General features: G+C 50.9%; 1 protein-coding gene across 1 annotated transcript in view; it reads right to left on the minus strand.

Moving 5' to 3' along the window:
- The window catches only part of PSMA1 (proteasome 20S subunit alpha 1), a 356,676-nt gene that overhangs the window by 29,462 nt on the left and 305,916 nt on the right, over positions 1-21,298 (minus strand). The window contains exon 8 of the mRNA XM_069623735.1: positions 389-468. Within this exon, the coding sequence (XP_069479836.1) occupies positions 389-468 (80 nt within the window). The remainder of the gene's footprint in view (positions 1-388; positions 469-21,298) is intronic.

Raw genomic sequence — 21,298 nt, forward strand, 5'->3', positions numbered from 1 at the left:
TAGAAATTCAGAGCTTCAGCACTGCAGCAGGGCTTCACCAGGCAAACCAACAGCCCAGAAGGGTGCAGCAAGCTTCTCTTCCCGTTTCTTCTTTGGTTCCTTCGTCCAGTGGTTGATTATGCCTTCCTTGCAAAAGACCTTGCCTTTTATGCAAGCCTCTCCCATTCATTCGCAGCCTGTCACTCACACAGCAGGGTGGCTGTCCTAGCCAGCCAATCACGGTTACATTTTATTATGTTATGTAATAACATTTTGATCCCACACCTGCAACAAGGATATCCTAGGACTCTTGTGAGTGGTACTAAAGCAGCAGTTAATTTGTTAGAAGCAGCAGACTTTGTAGATTTATAGGCTCACTCCAATACATGCACTTTGTTAGAAGCTTTACCTTTGTGGTCAGGTCTTGCTCTGCTGGAAGGGTTTCTCTTAGGGCACGCAGACCATGCTTCACCAGCTCGTTAAGATTGCCTACAAATCAAAAGAAAAATTACATCCACATTACTTTTATTGAAGCATACGTCCAATTTATATAAGGCACAATAAGGGGTTAGCTCATCATGTACATCAGCACTTCATTGGATGCAGAATCAAGCACCAAGTAATGCCATAGTACTCATGTTGAAACCTATATTTGTGAGAAGCTGAAGAATTTTAAATGGCAGGTTCGAAGGATGGCCTGACATGGAGGAAAAAAAACCTAACCATGCATATGTCAAGGTATTGAGGGTGTGGGAAGGATCTCAGCATTGACACTCGGTTATGAAATCACATAAAAAACCAACCCTGTTAGAAGTATACACCTTGCAACATAACTTTTTAGAACTCGGTTCAGAGGTAGTAAAACAACTTGTATACTTTCTGGAGGGGCCTCAAGCTACTCAATGATAAGTATGAACACTCAATAACCATTTTAGAATGTACCAAGCAAAAGCAGGCAAATCAAAATCCAATTACACTTTAATAAAGACAATGTATTTCAAGGTAAGTACTGACCTATTGGAACAGAACTATGATATGAGTCATTTAGAAAGTGCCCTTACACACGTTTTTCTAGGCACGACGAAGGGAGGGGAATCAAAGGGAGGACAAAACAATGATCTTACTAGGCCTTATGTCATTCCGATCGTGCAAGTGCGGTAACGCTAAGTGCCGGGGGCGGGGAGGTATGGGGGGTCCCAGGGAAAGGGCAATCGGGTCAGAAATTCTCTGTGTAAGCACAGCGCAGAGCTCTGGGTAAGTGCAAGGAGGCAGGGGACTGTAGAGTTACATCCCCCAAGTGCCTCGTCCACAAACAGTTGCCCGAAGGCAGTGCAGGGGCGACTTGTCATGGAGGAGCCTGGTACCCGGTGAGACTCTGGGGGTAGCCAGGCCACCAGGGAGAGGGGGGGGGAGAGAGTGATCTTGAGCTGCTTCTGGAACTTCAGGTAGACCGACTCAAGTTTGAGGGGGGCAGGGAGGCCATTCCAGAGGGAGGCACCTGCAGAGGAGAGATATACCCCCACTCTCGGCCTGGAGAAGCATCTGACCCTCAGAGTCCGAGGTGGCTGAGCGAAGGGCTCAAGAAGGATGTTTAGGAAGAGTTAAATATAGTGTGGGCCCCAGCCCCGGAAAGCCTTGTGGATGATGCAGAGGGTCTTGAAATTGATCCTTGCCGCCACTGGGAGCCAGTGGAGGGTTTTCAGGGTTGGAGAGATATGGTCCCTGGGCTTGAGGCCGGATTAGTTGCGGAGGGTGGAGAGTAGAGGAAGGCAGATTGAGAAAGGCTGTTAAACCAGGGCTTTGGAGACATTGAGCTTCTGGGGGAAGTGAGAAAAGGAATACCACCTCTGAGGAGGTGCAGCCGTTAGTGGGCCTTCTTTGCAAGGTCTGATGTGAGGCGAGGAGGCGAGAGAGGAGTCGAAGAGGACAAGATTTTTTTGCCTCACAGGAAGGTGAAGGACGAGGGACCAAGGAGGGCGGCCAGAGAGTGAGGGAAAGCAGGAGAGGGTGTCCCAATGAGAAGGATCTCGGTTTTACTGGCATTAAGGCAGAGATCATTGTAGGCGTACCAATCCTGAATCGCAGATAGACAGTCAGGAATGAGCAAAAGAGGAGAGGAGGCTGAGTAGAGTCTGAAAGAGAGAAGATCATCATCTGCATAACACTGAAAGTTAGAGGAGAAGATAGAGATAAGGTGGGCCAAAGGGGCCAAGTGGACAATGGAGAAACCAGGGTGAGAGGTTAGAGCCCTGGGGAACACCACATGTCCAGAGAGGTGGTGGAGAAAGGACCCATCTTAAAAGGGAACCATTTTAAAAAGGAACAAAATTTAAAAAATAACTCTTATTTAATAGCTGGATAAGGCCACTATACTTTAAAGAAGTGTACAAAACAGTTTTTAAGGTAAATTAGAACTTCATGAAACCATTTTAGAATAGCACCAAAGCAATTCAGGGAAGCACAACCCAGGGTTACAAGTTAAGATGAGAATCAGCTAATCAAGGTGAGTAAGACCCATGTACTTTTTAAAGGAGCATTAAAACCCAATGTTTTAAAATCTGTATGAGGGAGACCAGGGAAAGCAAAAAACAGTTATACTTTCGCAGAGATACGGTTACCACACTAACTTCTTAAGCAAATAAGTACTTTTACACTTGTTATACCTTCAAGGCAGAATCCTTTTCTTATGCAGGATTTCCCTAATCTATTGCATGAGTTCTCGCAGAGGCAAAAGAGGGACCCTAGTGGTCGAGGTGCCAGCTGTAGGCAGGTTGAGATTGGGTTCAGTTGCAGGAAAGAAGGTTCCACAGGAGATGATCTTAAACAAGTATTCACTTAGTTAAGTGTTCAGGGACTTCAAAGAAGGCTCTCTATATGTGATCTAGCATTAGGCCTGGACAAGTGGTACGCGCAAACTCCCAACCACACAATTCACCCACTCAGCCTCACAAGGTGCACACCAGACTTAAGGTATGTACTACCCAAGGTCTTAGGAGTACCTTAGGAGAAAAGAAGAGCTTTGGAGTGATGCCTTCACGGTGCAGCAGCACAGGACCCGGTCCTTGGATTCTTGGACTGGAGATGGAAGTACTGGACACTGGTTGGGAACTTGCAGCAGCAGTCAGAGGAGGCTTCCAGCAAAGGTTTCTTCATGGATTCTCACAGGTCTGCATTTCGTGCATGTTAGAGAGAATTCTCAAAAATGTGTCAATTCCCTTCACCTTAGAGACCCCCAGCAACTTTGTGGAATTTTGAGGACTGGGTTTATTTACCTGGAGAGAGTGTGGTCCTTTTTTCCCCACTCTCGTATTTTGGAATGTGTTTTACCTTTGTGTTTCCTTGGGTTATGGAGTCTAACCAACTCCATAGGGATCATCATTTACAATTGTGTCACAGCACCCTCAGTGCAGTGACACAGGGAAGCCTTTCAGGCTTGCCCAAGGCTTAACTACCTTCCCTGGGATAAACTACTATTTCCCAGAGTAAGTAAAGTGAAATCGACTTTACTAGTCTTTTTAAATTCCTAGACCCAACACACCCTATCTTACAATAGAGTGCGGGAGGGGTTACTTAGTATGCCCTGTGTCTAGATACTCATGTAGCATTCAAATGCTACCCTTTCCTCTCAGAATGGCTGGTGGCAGTGGTCTTACAACTAACTACCATGATTTTTTCCGACCGCGAACCATTCGTAGCTCCGGTAACGTTAAATCGCGGGAGTCATGTTTTTCAAGATGGCGCCCAGCCATCCTCACTAAAATGGTTCCTGGTCTTTTTTCTCCGTTTCTTTTTGGAAAGGTCCTTCCAAAGTTTGTCTCTGTGCGCCAAACCTGGTTTGGTCCCTTTGTTCGTTCGCCTTTGGTGGGCTTCAGGACTGAAGACCGCTTCTGGCGCCTGAGTGTCTGGGGTGGAGGCAGGAAGTGAGGGAGGTGTCCGAAACTCCCTATGCTTAGTCTCGTAGGAGACCCAAATGCACTCTGTGCTGATTGGCTGGCTGTCCAGCAAGGACAGCCACCCTTCTGGTCGAGTGGCAGCTAGGGTGGAATGAATGGGAGAGAACTGAATAAAAGGTGAGTCTTTTGGCTTGGAAGGAAGGAACTGAAGAGCTTGAAGACGACAACTGCTGCAATTCCTGGACCGTTGGTTTGCCCGGTGAAGCCCTGCTGCAGGACCGAATCGCCAAGTTTGCACCGACAGAGAAGCCCTGCAAGGACGACTTCTCCCTTTGAGTTGGTAGGACCAATCAACTCCCAAGTAACCCACCTGGACACCCACCTCGGAGCTGGTTGCATTTCCTCATAGTGCTGCAGGAAACCGTATAGCCAGGGGACACCAGATTGTGTGCGTTACTAAAGCGTTTGGAAGATCAGCTTAGTGTGGGACATCAGAAGCAAGGACAGTCCACCTTGATAGCCGGAAGGAACAAGTTACTTACCTGTAACTGTTGTTCTCCAGCATGGGTCTGGCATGGATTCACATGCTCATGAATATTCCCCGTCGTCAGGCTGGGAATCCTCGGTAAAGAAAAAACCAGTATCAGTTTCGTTTCTGATCTGTCTTTCGTAGCAATAACCAATCACTGGTCTCTGCGTCATACTGACCACAGCCAATGACTGCCCTCTACCTAAGCACCACCTCTGGCAGCCATCTTCAGATTTGGAAGCACGTGAAGTGGCAGTATGACCAAGTGAAGAGCCGCAGAGGGGTAGGCGGGAGGGTTCGCATGTGAATCCATGCCAGACCCATGCTGGAGAACAACAGTTACAGGTAAGTAACTTGTTCCTTCTCCAGCATGGGGTCTGGCATGGATTCACATGCTCATGAATAAAGAATACATAGCAGTACACACATGCACAACCACGGGAGGTGGCAAAGGCTCAACATTAAGCATTACATCAAACTCAACATTAAGCATCTTACCTCCTCACCAGGCTCACCTCAGGCGAACAGGTTGCGCAGCACTGCTTGGCCGACCCTGGACTCCTCCCTGGAATCCCGATCGACGCAGTAGAATTTCGTGAAGGTGTGCGTCGACCTCCACGTAGCAGCCCTGCATATGTCCAGCAGGGGCACACCAGAAAGGAACGCCGTGGTAGCTGCGATCGCTCTGGTGGAATGGGCTCTCGGACGGCCAGGCAGCGGTCGGTTTGCCAACCGATGACAGTACATGATACAGCCGGAGAGCCATCTGGAAATGGAAGCCTTCGAGAGAGCCTTCCCCTGATTGACAGGTCCAAAGTTCACAAAGAGTTGTGACGTCTTCCGAAAACACTTCGTGCGGTCCACGTAGAACTTCAGCGCTCTAGCCACATCCAGCGAGTGCAAAGTCCTCTCAGCCGGCGACAAAGGCGACGGGAAGAAAACAGGCAACAACAAGGGTTCGTTGAGATGGAAGTCCGACGATACCTTGGGCATGAAGGAGGGGTGCGTCCTGAGCACTACCCTCGTGTCGTGAAAAGTCAAGTACGGGGCCTTGCAGGAAAGGGCCTGGATCTCTCCCACCCGTTGTGCGGAGGTGATGGCCACAAGAAACGCTGTTTTCCATGACAGAAACTTCAACGGGGCCGAGTGCAGAGGCTCAAACGGAGGTCCCATGAGCTTGGTCAGCACCACGTTGAGCTCCCACGCCGGGGCCGGAGGCTTCACCGGCGGGAACGATCTGAACAGCCCCTTCATGAACTCTTTCACCAGACGATGAGACCACAAGGACGTCCGGCCCGTGGTTCTGGTGTATCGGGAGATCGCAGCAAGATGAATCTTGATGGACGCGTGTGCCAGTCCAGCTTTGGCCAGCGTCAGCAGGTACGGCAGTACCTGGGGAGCCGTAATCCGTAGAGGGTTAATCTTCTGTGCGTGGCACCAGACAGAGAACCTCTTCCATTTGTGTCCGTAGCATTTAAGAGTCGAGGACGCCCTGGCCTTTGCAAGAACCTCTCTGCAGTCGGCCAGTATGTCGTATCCTCCAAACTCTAGCGCTGCAGGAGCCAGGCCTGCAAGTTCAGCGATTTCGGGTCGTGGTGGAGGATGGCGCCTCCTTCCCTGGAGAGTAGATCCGCGTCCACCGGCAGCTTGATTGGCGGGGACGCTGACAAGTCCAGAAGGTCCGGGAACCATATCTGCCTCGGCCACGCAGGTGCGACGAGGATCATCCTGCACCGTGACCTCTTGAGCTGGTTGACGAGCCGGATTAGCAGTGGCAAAGGAGGGAACGCGTAGAGGAACAGGCCCTCCCAGGGGAACGAGAAAGCATCGCCCATGCTCCTCGCCTGGGGAAACCTGCTGGCGAACCTCCGGCACTTGGAGTTCGTCGCTGTCGCGAACAGGTCGATCTGGGGTGTGCCCCACCGTCGGAAGAGGCGATCCACTAGATCCTGCCGTAGTTCCCACTCGTGGCACGAGCGCAGCTCCTTGCTGAGTGAGTCGGCGATGGTGTTTTTTATCCCTGCCAGATGAAACGGCACCAGAAACATCCTTTGGGCGACGGCCCAATGCCACAGGTCCTGCGCCTCCTTGGACAGTGCTGGGGACCTGGTTCCGCCCTATTTCCTGATGTAAAACATGGTGGTGGTGTTGTCGGTGAAGATCCTCACCACCTTGCCCTTGAGGGACGGAAGGAAGGACCTGAGGGCCCAGAACACTGCACGGAGCTCCAGGACGTTGATATGGAGGGACTTCTCCGTCGGGAGCCAAAGGCCTCTCGCGTGCAGATTTTCGGTGTGCGCTCCCCACCCTTCCAGGGAGGCATCCGTGGTCACTGTCTCCTGGTGGTCTGGGGTCTGGAAGTCCATGCCCGCCGTCAGATGCGCGCGGATGCCCCACCACCGGACCGCTCGGCGGAAACTCTCGTCGAGTGTGATCCTCTCCTCGAAGCCGCCCGTCGTTTGGATCCAGCGCGCGTCCAGGAACTCCTGCAACGGGCGCATCCGGAGCCTGCACATGGGAATGAGGTAGATGCAACAAGACATCATTCCGAGGAGGGACTTGATGGACCTCACCTTGGCCGCGTCGGAAACCAACATCCGCTGTACCTTGCCCAGGATGGACCTGGTCCTTTCCTCCGACGGGGAGGCCAGAAGGGACACTGTGTCGAGCTTCGCTCCCAGAAACAGTGCGTTTTGCGCAGGTACCAGGTGGGACTTGGCGTAGTTCACGGAGAATCCCAGGTCCGTGAGAAGTTGGACGGTCCTTGCCGTGTGATCCACGGCGAGCTCCCTCGTCTTGGCTCGGATGAGCCAGTCGTCCAGGTAGGGGTTAGTGACGCCCTTGGACCACAAACCTGAGGAATTTTCGGTGCCCCTTTAGGATGGGAATATGGAAGTAGGCATCCTCCAAATCCAACGACTACAGGAAGTCTCCTTCCTCCAGCTGACCCAGGACGTGCTGGAGGGTGACCATCCGGAACTTTTGCGCCTTGATGAACTTGTTCAGACGTCGCAGGTCCAGGATGGGGCGCCATCCCCCCGTCTTCTTCTTCACGAGGAAGTATCTCGAGTAAACTCCGGAGCCCCGAAGCCTCTTTGGGACGAGTTCGATGGCGCCCTTCCTGAGCATCGCCTTTACCTCCAGGAGAAGTTGAGGGACGTGAAGTTCTTTCCTGGCCACGGGGGGGACGCGCGGACACCTTCTTTGAAACTCGAGCGCGTGGCCCCGGGCCAAGGCATCCAGCACCCAACGGTCGGTGGAGATGGACTCCCACACGCTGACGAAGCTCGCCAGCCGGCCTCCCACCGGGGTGCTTCGGTGGGGGCCCGACCCCACGGCCGGTTCCATCCTGCTTCGACGAGGCTTTGCCGCCTTGACCTCCTTGGCGACGACGGCGGGGTCCGCCAGACTTGCCTCGTCCTCTGTAGGCCTCCTGAGCCGACGAGCGGGCCGCTTGACGGTAGGTGGAGAAACCGCCGCCGGAACTTTTGGAGGCGCCCTTGCCTCCGCTGCTCCGAAAGGGCGTCCGTCCTTGTTGCAGAACTCCAAGGGCCCGGGCCGTCTCGGTGTCCGCTTTAATGGCCTGAATGGAATCGTCCACTGTTTTCCCAAACAGGTTATTCCCATCGAAGGGCATGTCCAGGACTCTGGTCTGAACGTCTTGACGGAAGTCCGTAGCCTTGAGCCATCCATGCCGCCTAAGGCAAACGCCGTTGCCCAACTGGCGGAACCCAGTGTCGGCGATGTCCGTCGCAACGGTAATGGCGTGGTCCGAAGCCACCTCACCTTCCTGCAGGATCTCCAGGGCCTCTGCCCTCTTGTCGTCCGGCAAGAAGTCCAGCAGGGGAGCCAGTTTGTACCAGAGCTCCCTGTCGTAGCGGGCCACGATAGCCAAGGCGTTGGCCGCTTTAATCGTCGTCGCCGCAGACGAGATGACTCTGCGTCCCATAGCGTCCAATTTCTTTCCCTCGCCGTCCGGTGGGGAAGTCGATGTGGAGGCCGCACCCCCCCCCTCTTTTTTCCTGGCCGCCGCGGAGACGACGGAGTCCGGGGTAGGCTGCGCCCGGAGGCACAGGGGGGCCGTGTCCGGGACCCGGTACTTCTTCTCGTACCGGTCTCTTCTAGCTGGCGTCGTGGAAGGGTTCTTGAGGAGGGTGAGGCCCTCATCCCAAATGTCGTCCAATAGAGACACTGAGAGGACCGTCTTCCTCTTGGCCTCGCGCCGCTGATAAAGGAAACCTTCCTTCTCCTCAGGGCAGAGTTGGAAAAGCTCGGATGCCCTGGTGATCATGGAGTGGAACGATCCAATCTCGTCGGGCGGAGAAGCCCTGGTGGGAGGCGACGACGGTACATCCTCGTCGTATACCTCGTCGTCCGTACCCGTCGCTGCCGTGTCAGTCCCCGTATCATCCCCTCGGGTGGACGGGGAGGAGGGCTGGAAGGGGCGCGACGGCTGAAAAGGAGGCGGAGGGTGGATCCTTCTTTTCTTGGTAGGGGGAACACCAGAAGGTCCCGGTTCTGGGTCCCCGGACGGGAGAGGTTCCGTCGGCAACAGTAGTCTCGTCCTTATCTCTGAGCATAAGGACTGTATAGCCAACAAAATGGCCGCCGAGTTGTCTCGCGGCGCTGGCAGAGGGGAATCCGACGGGCGATCAGGGGCCCCGTCGGTACCCTCGACGATGTCGTCGTCACCTGCGTCGGGATCCATCCCGACGGGCCGGTCTTCTTCCACGCCGAGGCCGTGGCTTAAGACTTCGACCAGCTCCTCCTACGAGGTCGAGGCCGAATCTACGACGACGCCCTGCCCCCCCTTTTTCTTCCCCACGGGGGATTTCACGGGGGTCCTATCGATGGGCACAAAAGAGGACTCCCTCCGAGGTGGCAGGGAGACTCTGAGCCCCGAGGTCGCCACCACTGGTGTAGCCTCCACAGGCTGAGCCAGGGCCGCCGCGACAGTTTCGATAGAGGGCTTGGCCGGATGGATTAAGGCCTTCACCACCTTAGGTGCGCTCACCGCCTTATCCTTGAGGGGGGGGGACACTGCCTCGCTCCCCCTCCGCCTTCGAGCTCGACCGGGGCCTCTCCAGGAGCTTCGCCGGGTGCTCGGCCTTCCTCTTACCCGACCCAGAGCGTTGGCTCGTGGTTGATGGTGCCGGGGAGGGTGCGCCCTGCCTGGCGCCCGTAGAGCCCGACCGTTCGGCGATCCCGGTGCCAGCGGACTCGCGGTGCTTGTCCTTATGTTGGACCCCCGTCGCCGGGGCGTCCTCAAAGGTCTTAGAAGACCGCTCGGCTTTCTTCCTCTTCTTCTCGCCGGACGGGCTCTTCCCTTCCAGCCAGTTGGCGAGACGTTGATGGCGGTCCTTCATGGTCCGCTCCGACATGTTGCCGCAAAACGCACAGTCCTTCTCCACGTGCGTCTTGTCCTCATGTAGGCAGTAAAGACAAAAAGAGTGTTCGTCCTCCTTGAAGACGTTCTGCAGCTGGCATCCAGGGCAGACCCTGAACAGCTTTCCGGGCGTCGAGCTCCCCTTCTCCTGGGCCATGACCGGGCCTGAGAAACTTCTGGAGTCCTCCAAAAGCGTAGCTCGACGAAATCTTCACCCTTGAGGGGCGCAGACGAATCCGACACGGGTCCCCGTTGATCGGATGGAGAATCGGTGGAGCTTGAGGCTCTTTTGACCGAAAAAACGAAGTTTTTGAGAAAAAACGTGAAAAAAATAGCACTAACGCTCGAGAGCAATAGCACGAGGATCCCAACACATGAACGTGCGGTAAAAATCTGAAGATGGCTGCCAGAGGCGGTGCTTAGGTAGAGGGCAGTCATTGGCTGTGGTCAGTATGACGCAGAGACCAGTGATTGGTTATTGCTACGAAAGACAGATCAGAAACGAAACTGATACTGGTTTTTTCTTTACCGAGGATTCCCAGCCTGACGACGGGGAATATTCATGAGCATGTGAATCCATGCCAGACCCCATGCTGGAGAACCAGCGTTGTTACCAGTGCGGTAGCTGAAACGCGAAACAGCCACTGAAATTGAAGTTTGCCAATTGCGAGCTTTTGACCGTCCCAGTGCAGGAGTCCGCCCCCCCCCCCCCCCCCGACATCCTCCCTCTTGTCCCCACGACTGAGGCCCAGGAACAGCGAGATCTGCTGTAACTGCCAGGATTAGAAGTCATCAGCTTTATCTTTTTCTTCATTGTAAGGTACTGTGAAACAAGACAGAGACCGTACCTTTCGCGGTGAAAGTACTTGAAACTTTTGCAACTCGCAGGCCTAATCGGCTTGTGACCCAACATATCATTCTTCTCTTTACAAACTACTTCTAAGAACTTGTGCAGAGACTTTTTCATTTACTTATCAGAACCGGTTTATCCTATCCAAGACTTAAGCCTAACCTATTGAATTGACACTTCGGGTGAATTCAAAGTATTTGCACTGTCTAAGAATAATTGTAGCCTTTTATGTTCTGATAACCTTTGCCTTTTACTCCTCTTGAAATGTATTCTGAATGCCAACAGTAAGATATTAATATCCCCAGCACCCTTGTTACTAAAGTCACCAGTAAATGTAGGTTGCGCCTGTGGGCCATCCCAAAAGGGTCTTGTTTGATTCAGAAAGTGTACAGTATTGAAGTATATTTGTGTGTTACTATATGATGTGTGATATTTAGATTGCATTGATAGGCCTCTTTCCCACTGTACGGGTCTCTCGGGTCTGGTTGGGCTTTGTGTCCAGATCGCATTGTGTGATACTCAGATTGCATTGAGAGGCCTGTCTCTCAAATCTAGCAGAACTTCTGTGGCCGGATTGCATCAAGAGAATAAGTCCTAGCTGGGCCCTCAAACTCACTCCTCAACTAGTACGTGTCCTCCCTGAACCTACATGGCTAGCTCACTGCGGTGAACTGCGTTCAGGGAGACGTCCACTGTGTAGGACTCCCAGACCTAGCTGTGTCTGGTATCGTGCTCCACTGCTTCAAATGACCCTCAAATCTAGCTGTGTTTAGTCTGATACCCTGTTGCTCCCCTAGGCGTGGGCCTCTCTCCCAAGGTGTAGGACCCTCGAGTCTAGCTGTGCTTATTATCGTGCTCCACTGTTTCAGCTGACCCTCAAATCTAGCTGTGTTTGGTCCAGTACTCTGCCGCCTTCTTGGGCGTAGGCCTTTCTCCCAATATACGTGGCCCCTAATCCAACTGTGTTTAGTTCGGTACTCTATTAATCCCGGAAACCCATCACTACCTGGCTTAATTGAGTCCTATACCACCAGACCATTTAACGCCCATAACCCTCCCCGACAGTACTCCCCTTAGGAAATGCACCCTACCCACCGACAGAAATGACAGACTGAGCCAGAGAGCTCCCTAGCATATCCAGAGAAGGAAAAACCAAGATTACTGCGCCTGCACAACACAGCATAGAGGACCAACTACCCTACTATGCCTGCACCTTGACCTGAAAATGGCCCGACCCAGAAAAGGATGCAGAGAAATAGCAAGATCGTGCAACAAGGGACGCAAACACACAACACCAACAGAACACAGAAGAAGCAGCCTCATTAGCAGGAAACACACCTAACACAGTCATAACTGGAACATATCTTCCTTCCCGAGCCCTTCGCTCATCCGTCTCCAACTCCCTCAGGGTCAGCCGCTTCTCGAAGCAACGAGCTGGGGGTAGATCTCTCTCCGCGGCAGGGGCCTCCCTCTGGAACAGCCTTCCTGCCCCCCTGAAACTTGAGGAGAAACATCTCCGGTTCCGGAAGCACCTCAAAACCTTCCTCTTTGCTTCTGCTTTCTCTCTCCCTCTCCCCTGCTAATTCTTCGCTGAAACTGCACTGAATCTGCAACTGGGCCACTCCCACCGACCTCGGTCCTTGGCCCAGCCACTCTCCACTTGCACTGCGGGACTGTCTCTGTATCCCTACAGCCCCCCCTTCCCAGCACTTGTTCTGCACTTATCTTGCACTTGCCACCAGCTGGCCCTTTTATTTATTTATTCTACTTACCTTGTACTGCACTTCCCCCCTCCCCTTCCCCATGCACCTCTCCCCTCCCCCTCCCCCTGCACTTGCGCGATCTGAATGACACCTGGCCTAGTAGGATCGTTGTCTGTCTTCCCCTTGTTCCCCCCTCCCTGCCTCGTCGCGCCTTGAAACACCTGTGTATAGGCGCGTTACAAATGCCTTATCATATCATATCATAACAAACTATGTAAGAGAAAAATCCTTATACCTCACACCTTACCTCGCGACAACCACGGAACACCGACACCTCAACACGGAAACCTCGAGACATGAAAAGTATTTCCTGAAACAACCGGAAAAAAGACGGGAGCACTCATCAAGAGAGAGGGATGACTCCGATCCCATTACCCCTTACATCACAAGAACAGAGGGGCACCATCGATTTCCACAACATCCCACACAATACGACGAAAACCCCGACAACCAACAATGCTACCTCCAACCTAACAATCGGACTCCATGAAGAAGAAGCCATCGCTGATCTTCAACCAAGCATCATCACAGCAGAAGCACCACGATTGATCAGCCCCGCTATCAACATATTGGACCGCTTCAATGAAGAAGCAGCTGTCGCCGTTCTTCTTCCTATCAACATCAATGTGGAAACACCACGACCGGACAACTACAAACCTGAACAAAGAATAACCACAAAACAAAATCACACCCAGAGAATCCACTGTAACTTAATAAACACAAGGTCAATGTCCAAACATTCAACCGAAATATACAACCTCCTATCAGAAGGAGGCATAAACATCCTATTTGTAACCGAAACATGGCTAGACGAAAACTACAGGATCATCCTCAACAACTGCCTGCCTGAAAACTTCAAATGCATCCAAGCAAACAGGAAATCCAAAAGAGGGGGGGGGGCTAGCAATCATCCACAAGGAGCAACTGGCCATCAAAATGGAAGATCCACTAAACATCGATAAATGTGAATCCTTAATGCTACGGCTATCAAACCCCAAAACAAACCTGAAATTCATACTGATATACAGACCACCAACCTATGATTCACGGAAGCAATCACCATCCTAGCCATCAAGTACAACCATCTGATCATCCTCTGAGATTTCAACATCTGGTTCGACGAAGAAACCACAACCACACAAAAATCCTTAACCGCCCAACTAGCAGCCATGAACCTACAACAACTAGTGAAAGGAGCAACACACTCAGCCGGGCACACACTTGATGCAATCTTCGCCAACAAAGATCTCATCACCACGTCATGCCCAATTCAAATACTCTGGAGCGACCACCTCATCATTCCCCATTTATAATCACAACAGCCGCTCCAACAAAGAAGCAACAAGAAAAAACACTGATCATGATGAAAAGAAATTGGAGAACCATAAAAAACTCCAACCTAACCGAGCTCCTAGAACTTAGCAAACCACAAGCAACAACCATGGAAGAAGCTGACCTAGACAAAAAAGTTGTGCTGCTCCATACCTGGATCGCTACAACTCATCGCCAAAGAAAAGCCCTTCACCCCATCACGTAAGAGAACAGCAAAATGGTTCACCCCACAACTCAACGCCATGAAAAGAAAAAAACAAAAACTAGAATCTGAAGGGAGGACCAACACCACCACTGCAAACAAATTGAAATTCCTGCAACAGATCCACTCATATAAAAAGGAAATACAAAAAGCGAAGAGGAAACACTACGACAACTGAATCTTCAGAGCACCAAACGCCCAAAAAGAACTCTTCAAAATCATAAACAAAATAAAAAACCCAACGGGCTGCAACAACACACCAATTACATCGATGAAACTATGCGATAACCTAGGAGACCACTTCAAAAACAAAATAACTTCCATCCAACACAGCATACAAAACAGACCAAGCGATCACACCTCACACCCCATCGACACAGACGAGGAACATCCAAACAAGCTACGAAGCTTCCCAGAAATATCAGTGGAGACTTTCGTCAAACTGGTAAACCAAAGCAACAAATCAGGCTCTCCAGAAGACCCCTGTCCCACGGACATATACAAAACAATTCTCAAACAAGAACCCCCATGGAATACCACAGGAATCTCCTCAACCTCTCAATTTCAACAGGTAAAGTACCACAGGCCTTCAAATCGGCTTACATCAAGCCGCTACTCAAAGATATAACAGGAAGCGTAGACGACTGTTCCATCTACAGACCCATTTCCAACATACCCTAAATGGCCAAACTGCTAGAAACGTACGTCTACGAAATAACCTAAGAATTCATAGAAGAGCACTGCCTACTAGACCAGGCACAAGTTGGTTTCAGACCAATGGGAGGAACAGAATCAGCTCTCCTCTCAATATGGGACGACCTAAATACGAACGCAGACTCGGACAACAGTACCGCCCTTATTCTCCTTGATCTATCCGCAGCTTTCGACACGGTCAACCACGACATCCGCATAAAGAGATAAGAAGGACTAGGGATAACAAACACCGCCCTACTATGGATCAAATCCTTCCTAACAAACAGAACCGAAACCGTATGGAAACCTTTTAAGTCAAAACCTAGAGACTCCATGTGCGGAGTACCACAAGGATCATCTTTCTCCCCGCTTCTATTCAACATCTACATGTACCTATTAATCAAACTCATCAAAAAACACAGGCTCACATGCTACAACTACACCGACGATACTCCAATAATCTTCAACATACAAGACACCCAAGAAGAAAACATTACACTAGAGAATTTCCTTCGTGATATATGTAACTGGATGAACCTCAACCACCTCAAAATCAACCCAGGCAAAACAGAGATAATGATTGTTTCAAAAAAGGGAGGAGATATCAGCTACATCCCCCGGCCAAGAGAGCTCGGCACCACACCAGCACCATCATCAACTGTAAAAGACCTAGGGGTCCTGATGGATAACAACCTCACTCTAGAGCCACAAGTAAACGCTCTACTCAAGAAAGGTTTCTTCCTCATACGAGCAGCAAAAAGGATCCTACTGTTCGCCAACAAAACACTTACCATCATCGCTCTGATCATGTGCAGAGTAGATTACGCCAATAGCCTATACCTGGCATGCCCGAACGACTTCTAAAAAAACTACAACGCATACAAAATGTGGCAGCCAGACTCCGCCTTAAGCTTGTGTAATTATTGCCGTTGGTGTGGAGTGCTGCGTACAGAACACGACGAGAACCGACAACGCATTAGAGCGATTGAACAACAGGGGTTGTGACCTCCGGGCCCCCTACTGAGACGCGAAAGAACTAGAGGAAGTCTCATACTTTCCGCCATGGATGTGGCGTGCTTACAAACAAAAGCCTGACTGAGTGGCCCTTATACCGTTTGGGTATCGACAGAGGTCGTTTGATCCTTCTACCTAAATGGTCAAGTGTTACTGTTCTCTAGAAAGAAGTGACGCGCCGCCGTGAACTGGAAGTACTGGCGGGCTATGAGCTCCTGATGTTGTCTACATGTCTGTACCTCCATACATATTCCCTTGAAAACGCCGGACCTACTTGCCCCTGAAGAATTTCTGATGAATGATATTAGCACAGAAAGAAACATGTTGGGTTGGGGAATCTGATGCTGTTGTTGGCAGCATTGTTAATCACAGTATATTGCGTTATTGGTATTACATTATATATTTGTTGGTCACTTATCTGTGAGGATCTTTCTGTTCCTACTTGTAATGAACAGAGATAGTATTTTAGAGTGGCGTTTTATATTTGAGATGAACAAGTTACTTCTTACCTTGTAACGTTCTTTCGATGGGATGTTCCTCCGACGTATTCCTTATCTTAGATATCTCCTTCCAGCTTTGCTGGCCTCGGAAAATTTTTCTCTAGAGGGCGCTGTGCGTCGACGTCCGCCGAGTCGATGTCTCTCGACAGCCGCCGTATCGACGTCATCCTGCCTATAAAGGCCGCGCGCCGCGTCCGTTGCTCAGTTCCGTTTTGTAGCCCACAATTTTTCTTTCTGGACTAGACTAATCACCCTGAAGGAGCGTAAGCTGCAACAACAAGGGAAGTAGTACTGCGGGGATGGATGGGAGGGTCGATAAGGAATAGGTTGGAGGAACATCCCATCGAAAGAACGTTACAAGGTAAGAAGTAACTTGTTCTTCGAAGGGATTGTGTCCTCCGACGTATTCCTCATCTTAGATAGGCTCCCATAGCAGTATTCTGTAATTGGAGGTGGGAGTACTGACTTCATGCTTCCTTTTATTGATGAATAGAGTGCAATACTGCCCTTCCAAACCTAGTTTCTTGACTGGAGGAGGAATCCAAGTTGTAAAACTGTGTAAAGGTATGGACGGACGACCATGTGGCAGCCGCACATATGTCTTTAACCGGCACTCCTCTTTTGAGGGCCGATGAAGCTGCAATACCTCTGGTCGAATGAGCCCTAAGATTTTGAGGGGGCTCTTTTCCTGCCAGTTTATAACATTCCAAGATGGCTAGAATGATACATCTGGAAATGGTCTGCTTAGTTATCGGTAACCCCAGCTTGTGACCTGCGTAGCCTACAAACAGCTGGTCTGCTTGTCTTAACCTAGCCAGTCTACTGATGTAAAAACTTAAAGCCCTTCTTGGGTCCAGCCTGTGTAACCTCGCTTCCTCTTTCCCCGGATGAGGAGGAGGAGGATAGAAAGATGGCAGAGTAATCTTCTGAGTGATATGGAATTCAGAAACCACCTTTGGGAGGAAATTAGGCTTCACTTGCAGAACAACTTTGTCTTTGTGAAAGATTGTATGAGGGGGTTTACAAGAAAGAGCTTGTAACTCGCTCACCCTTCTAGCAGATGTAAGTGCTATTAATAAAACAGTTTTAAGGGTAAGAAATCTTAACGAACAAGAATGGAGTGGTTCGAAAGGTGTGCCCATCAGGAAAGTTAGGACTAAGTTTAAATCCCATAGGGGAACCTGGAATGGTCTTGGGGGATAAACGTTAGTTAACCCCTTTAGAAACTGTATTACCAAGGGTAACTTGAAATAGGATGGTTCTTCCGCAGTGCGTTTAAAGATGGATAGCGCTGCGAGATAGCCATTAATGGTGCCAACCTGAAGGCCTGAATTCGCCAAATAGAGTAGGAAAGACAAAACCATTGGTGTACCACATGAAAAGGGGTCGATATTCTTTTCTCTACACCAGCTGCAAAATCTGTTCCAACGGCAGCGGTATAAAGACTTTGTTGCTGGCCTCCTTGCCGAAAGCAACACCTCCATAACATCATCAGGGAGGTCCCAATCAGCCTTTCAGAAGCCAAGCGTGAAGGTTGAGGGTTTTGATGTCTGGATGGAGAACCTGACCTCCCTTCTGTGAGACTAGATTCTCTGAGTGGAAGTCGAATTGGAGGGCAGATGGACAAGTCTAGAAGGTCCGGGTACCACGTTCTCCTGGCCCAATCCGGGGCAATTAGGATCATGATTTTCCGGAATTTTCTCAACCTCCTGATCATTTGAGGAATGACAGGGACCGGTGGGAACGCGTACAGAAGCGGAAACTCCCAGTCCACTACGAACGCGTCTCCCAGAGCTCCTCTCGGGCGAAATTCCCTTGAACAGAACAGATCGCACTTCCTGTTGACACTGGTGGCGAACAGATCCACCTGAGGGGTTCCCCAAAGGGCGAAGATCTCTTAAAGGAATTCCTGAGCTAGTTCCCACTCGTGGGAGACTGTGCTCTGCCTGCACAGAGCGTCTGCTGTCAAGTTCTTCTCTCCGGCTAGGTGAACTGCCGATAGAGAGATTCCTTCTTGGATTGCCCAAAACCAGAGCTGCATCGCCTCTCTGCACAGAGGTAGTGATCCTACGCCTCCACTTTTGTTGAGGTAATGCATGGCCACTGTGTTGTCCGTCATTATCAGGACATTCTTCCCTTGTACAGCTGGCAGGAACGCCTTCAGCGCAAGTCTGATGGCCCTCAGCTCTAACAGGTTGATATGTAGTCTGGACTCCGATGGAGACCAGCGACCGCTGATGGTCAAGTCGTTGGCGTGGGCTCCCCACCCCGTGAGTGAGGCATCCGTGACTACGGTTATCTCCGGCCAGGGTTGCCAAAACTGTTCTCCTTTCAGAATGTTCTCCTGACAGGCCCACCACTGAAGGTCTCGAGCTACTCTGTCGGGAACCTGAAGAAGATCTGTCATTCTCCCTGAGAATTGTGACCACTGAGTCCTCAGTGCCCACTGGAGGGATCTCATTCTCAGGCGAGCCTCTGGCACTAGGAAAATGCAGGATGCCATGAGGCCTAGCAACCTCAAAAAGTCGAAGGCTGGGAGACGTTGGGCATTTTGGAACTTGGTAACCATCTGTAGAATATCCTGAGCCCTCACCTCTGGTGGCGAGGCTTTTCCCAGGGAAGTGTCCAGGATCGCTCCGATGAACTGGAGTCTCTGCGATGGTATAATTTGTGACGTCTTTAAATTGAGGGAGAAGCCCAGTCTGTGAAGGGAGTGGCAAACGTGATTTAGCTGGATCTGAGCTTGTTCCGAAGATACAGCCCCGATCAACCAATCGTCCAGGTAGGGGTAGACGTGAATCCCTTCCCTCCTTAGACTTGCAGCCACTACCGACATTAACTTGGTGAAGACCCTCGGGGCGGAGGTCAGCCCAAATGGCAGCACTCTAAATTAATAATGAGAGTTGCCAATTGCGAACCTCAGGTATTTCCTGTGTTTGAGATGGATAGGCACATGGAAATAAGCGTCCTGAAGGTCCAGAGATACCAACCAGTCCTGGAACTGAAGGGCCTGAAGGATCTGAGAAAGAGTTACCATCTTGAATTTGTCTTTCCTGAGGAATTTGTTCAATTCTCACAAGTCCAAGATGGGTCTCAGTCCTCCGTCTTTCTTTGGAATGAGAAAGTAAGGAGAGTACCAGCCCTTGTTCCTCTCCGCTACAGTTACCGGTTCTATGGCACCTTTCTCTAGCAGGTCTAAAATTTCCTGCAAGAGGAGCGGATCTGGAGCTTTTTGAGAGCTGATCCCCGGTGGATGACTCTGAGGTATGCGTAGGAGAGGCAGGCAGTAACCTTGGGCAACTGTTTCCAATGCCCAAGCATCTGACGTGATAGCCTGCCATTCCGCCAGATGTTGAGTTAACCTGCCTCCTACAGGTGTCTTGTGAGGGAAGTCCTCAGAGTGGTTTTGGGGCGGCTGATGCAGATGCCGATGGTAAAGAGGCACCTGCTGTTGCTGCGGCTTCTGAATATCTACCCCGTCCACCTCGGGTAGTTCTTCTTTGTCCCCTTTGAGCCGGTCGTCCTCTACCTCTTCCGAATGCGGAGTAGAAGCGAAAGGACTTGCCCCTCGCAGAGGTTCCTGTGGGACGAAAAGGTGTCTGACGGATTGCAGCGCCTAGGGATTTTGCTGCTGCCTTTGATGTTTACAGTTTTTCTAAACTGTCATCCGCCTTTTTCCCAAACAAAGAAGAGCCATCGAATGGCATGTTCAAGAGCCTGGCTTGCACATCTGGGGCAAAACCAGACTTTCTCAACCAAGCGAATCTCTTGGTTGTTGTACTTGCCGCCATTGCTCTGCTGATACTGTCAACCGAATCAATGCCCATCTGGAGGGATTCGCACATAGCGTCTTTACCGTCCTGTATGTTATTTAGGAACGCCTCCCTTTCTTCTCCCTCCGGGATGCAGTCAGCCGCTGTAGAAGCACACTCCCAAAGTGTATGGCTGAATCTAGCAAGGGTGCAAGTAGCATTAACAGATTTTAACACCATGCTACATGCCGAAAAAACGTTCTTTGCCATAGCATCATATTTCTTATCGTCCCTGTCCTGTGGGACGGTAGGGTAAGCAGTCTTGACGTCAGTAGAAGATGCTGCCTGTAACACCAGACTTTCTGGGGATGGGTGTTTTGACAAAAACACCGGGTCTGCAGAAGATTCCCTGTATTTAGTAGACAGTTTTTTATTTACTGCCGGGACGACATCTGGGGTTTCCCAGTTCGTCATGATTTTTCTTTGTAGAGCTTTATGAAAAGGCACTACAGGATCCTCCTGTGGACCTTTATCAAGAATATCCGTGAGGTCATCTTATTGGAAAGCCTGTGAAGGTGTTGACCACCCCATAAATTCTGTGATCCTGGCCATTAAGGCTCTATAGGGGGTTTTAGCATGCTCCCCCGGGTCTGGCCTAGCGAACTCTACCTCAGGGGAAGTGTCTAACCCACTTGCCTCATGTAAGGAATCATGGAGATCCTTTAACATGCGTTCTTCTGAGGATAACTCCTCTTGAACTGGGTTTGCAGGTCCCTGCAACTCAAATGTCTCTTCTTGGTCAGATAGTTCTCCCTCTTCCATAATTGAGGACATAGTTCTCAATTGTTCTGAACTCACAAAGGGTGTGAAACCCATCTCCAAGGCAGAGGGTGCCAAACTTCTTGTAATCGGCCTCGAAAACGTCGATGTCGTCGACGCCGAAGGCTTCGGGCGTGGCGTGCGAAAAGAAAGGCGGAGGCCTCGAGGTCCTCGATAGAATTGGGATTCTGCTCGAGGAAGTCGACAATCTCGACGCCATCGTCATCGAGGACCTGGGGATAGCCACTGGGTGCGCCGCAACCGTGACTTTCCTTGGCGTCGACACCGGTGTCGAAGATGGCGTCGAGTCGACAGACCCGTGTGTCGAAGGTCCCTTCGACAACGGCGTCGAAGACACCGACCTCAGCGTCGACGGAACCTTCGAAGAAGGTTTCGAGGTCATAGCTTTACTCGAGGGTTCGTGACGCGCTCGAGAAGCTTCCTTCGCCGGGTACTGCGACTCGCGGCGTTTTTGACCTTCGGGTCTTTCGACCAGAGCATCGCTCTCAGCAGTCTTCGAGGGGGTCGAGGCCGCTTTCTCGAAGACTCATTTTTGCGGAATTCCTCCCATTCAGCCCGGGAACTA

This window comes from Ambystoma mexicanum, chromosome 11 (genome assembly GCF_040938575.1).
Source record: "Ambystoma mexicanum isolate Mex_15411 chromosome 11, UKY_AmexF1_1, whole genome shotgun sequence".
Taxonomy (NCBI): Eukaryota; Metazoa; Chordata; class Amphibia; order Caudata; family Ambystomatidae; genus Ambystoma; species Ambystoma mexicanum.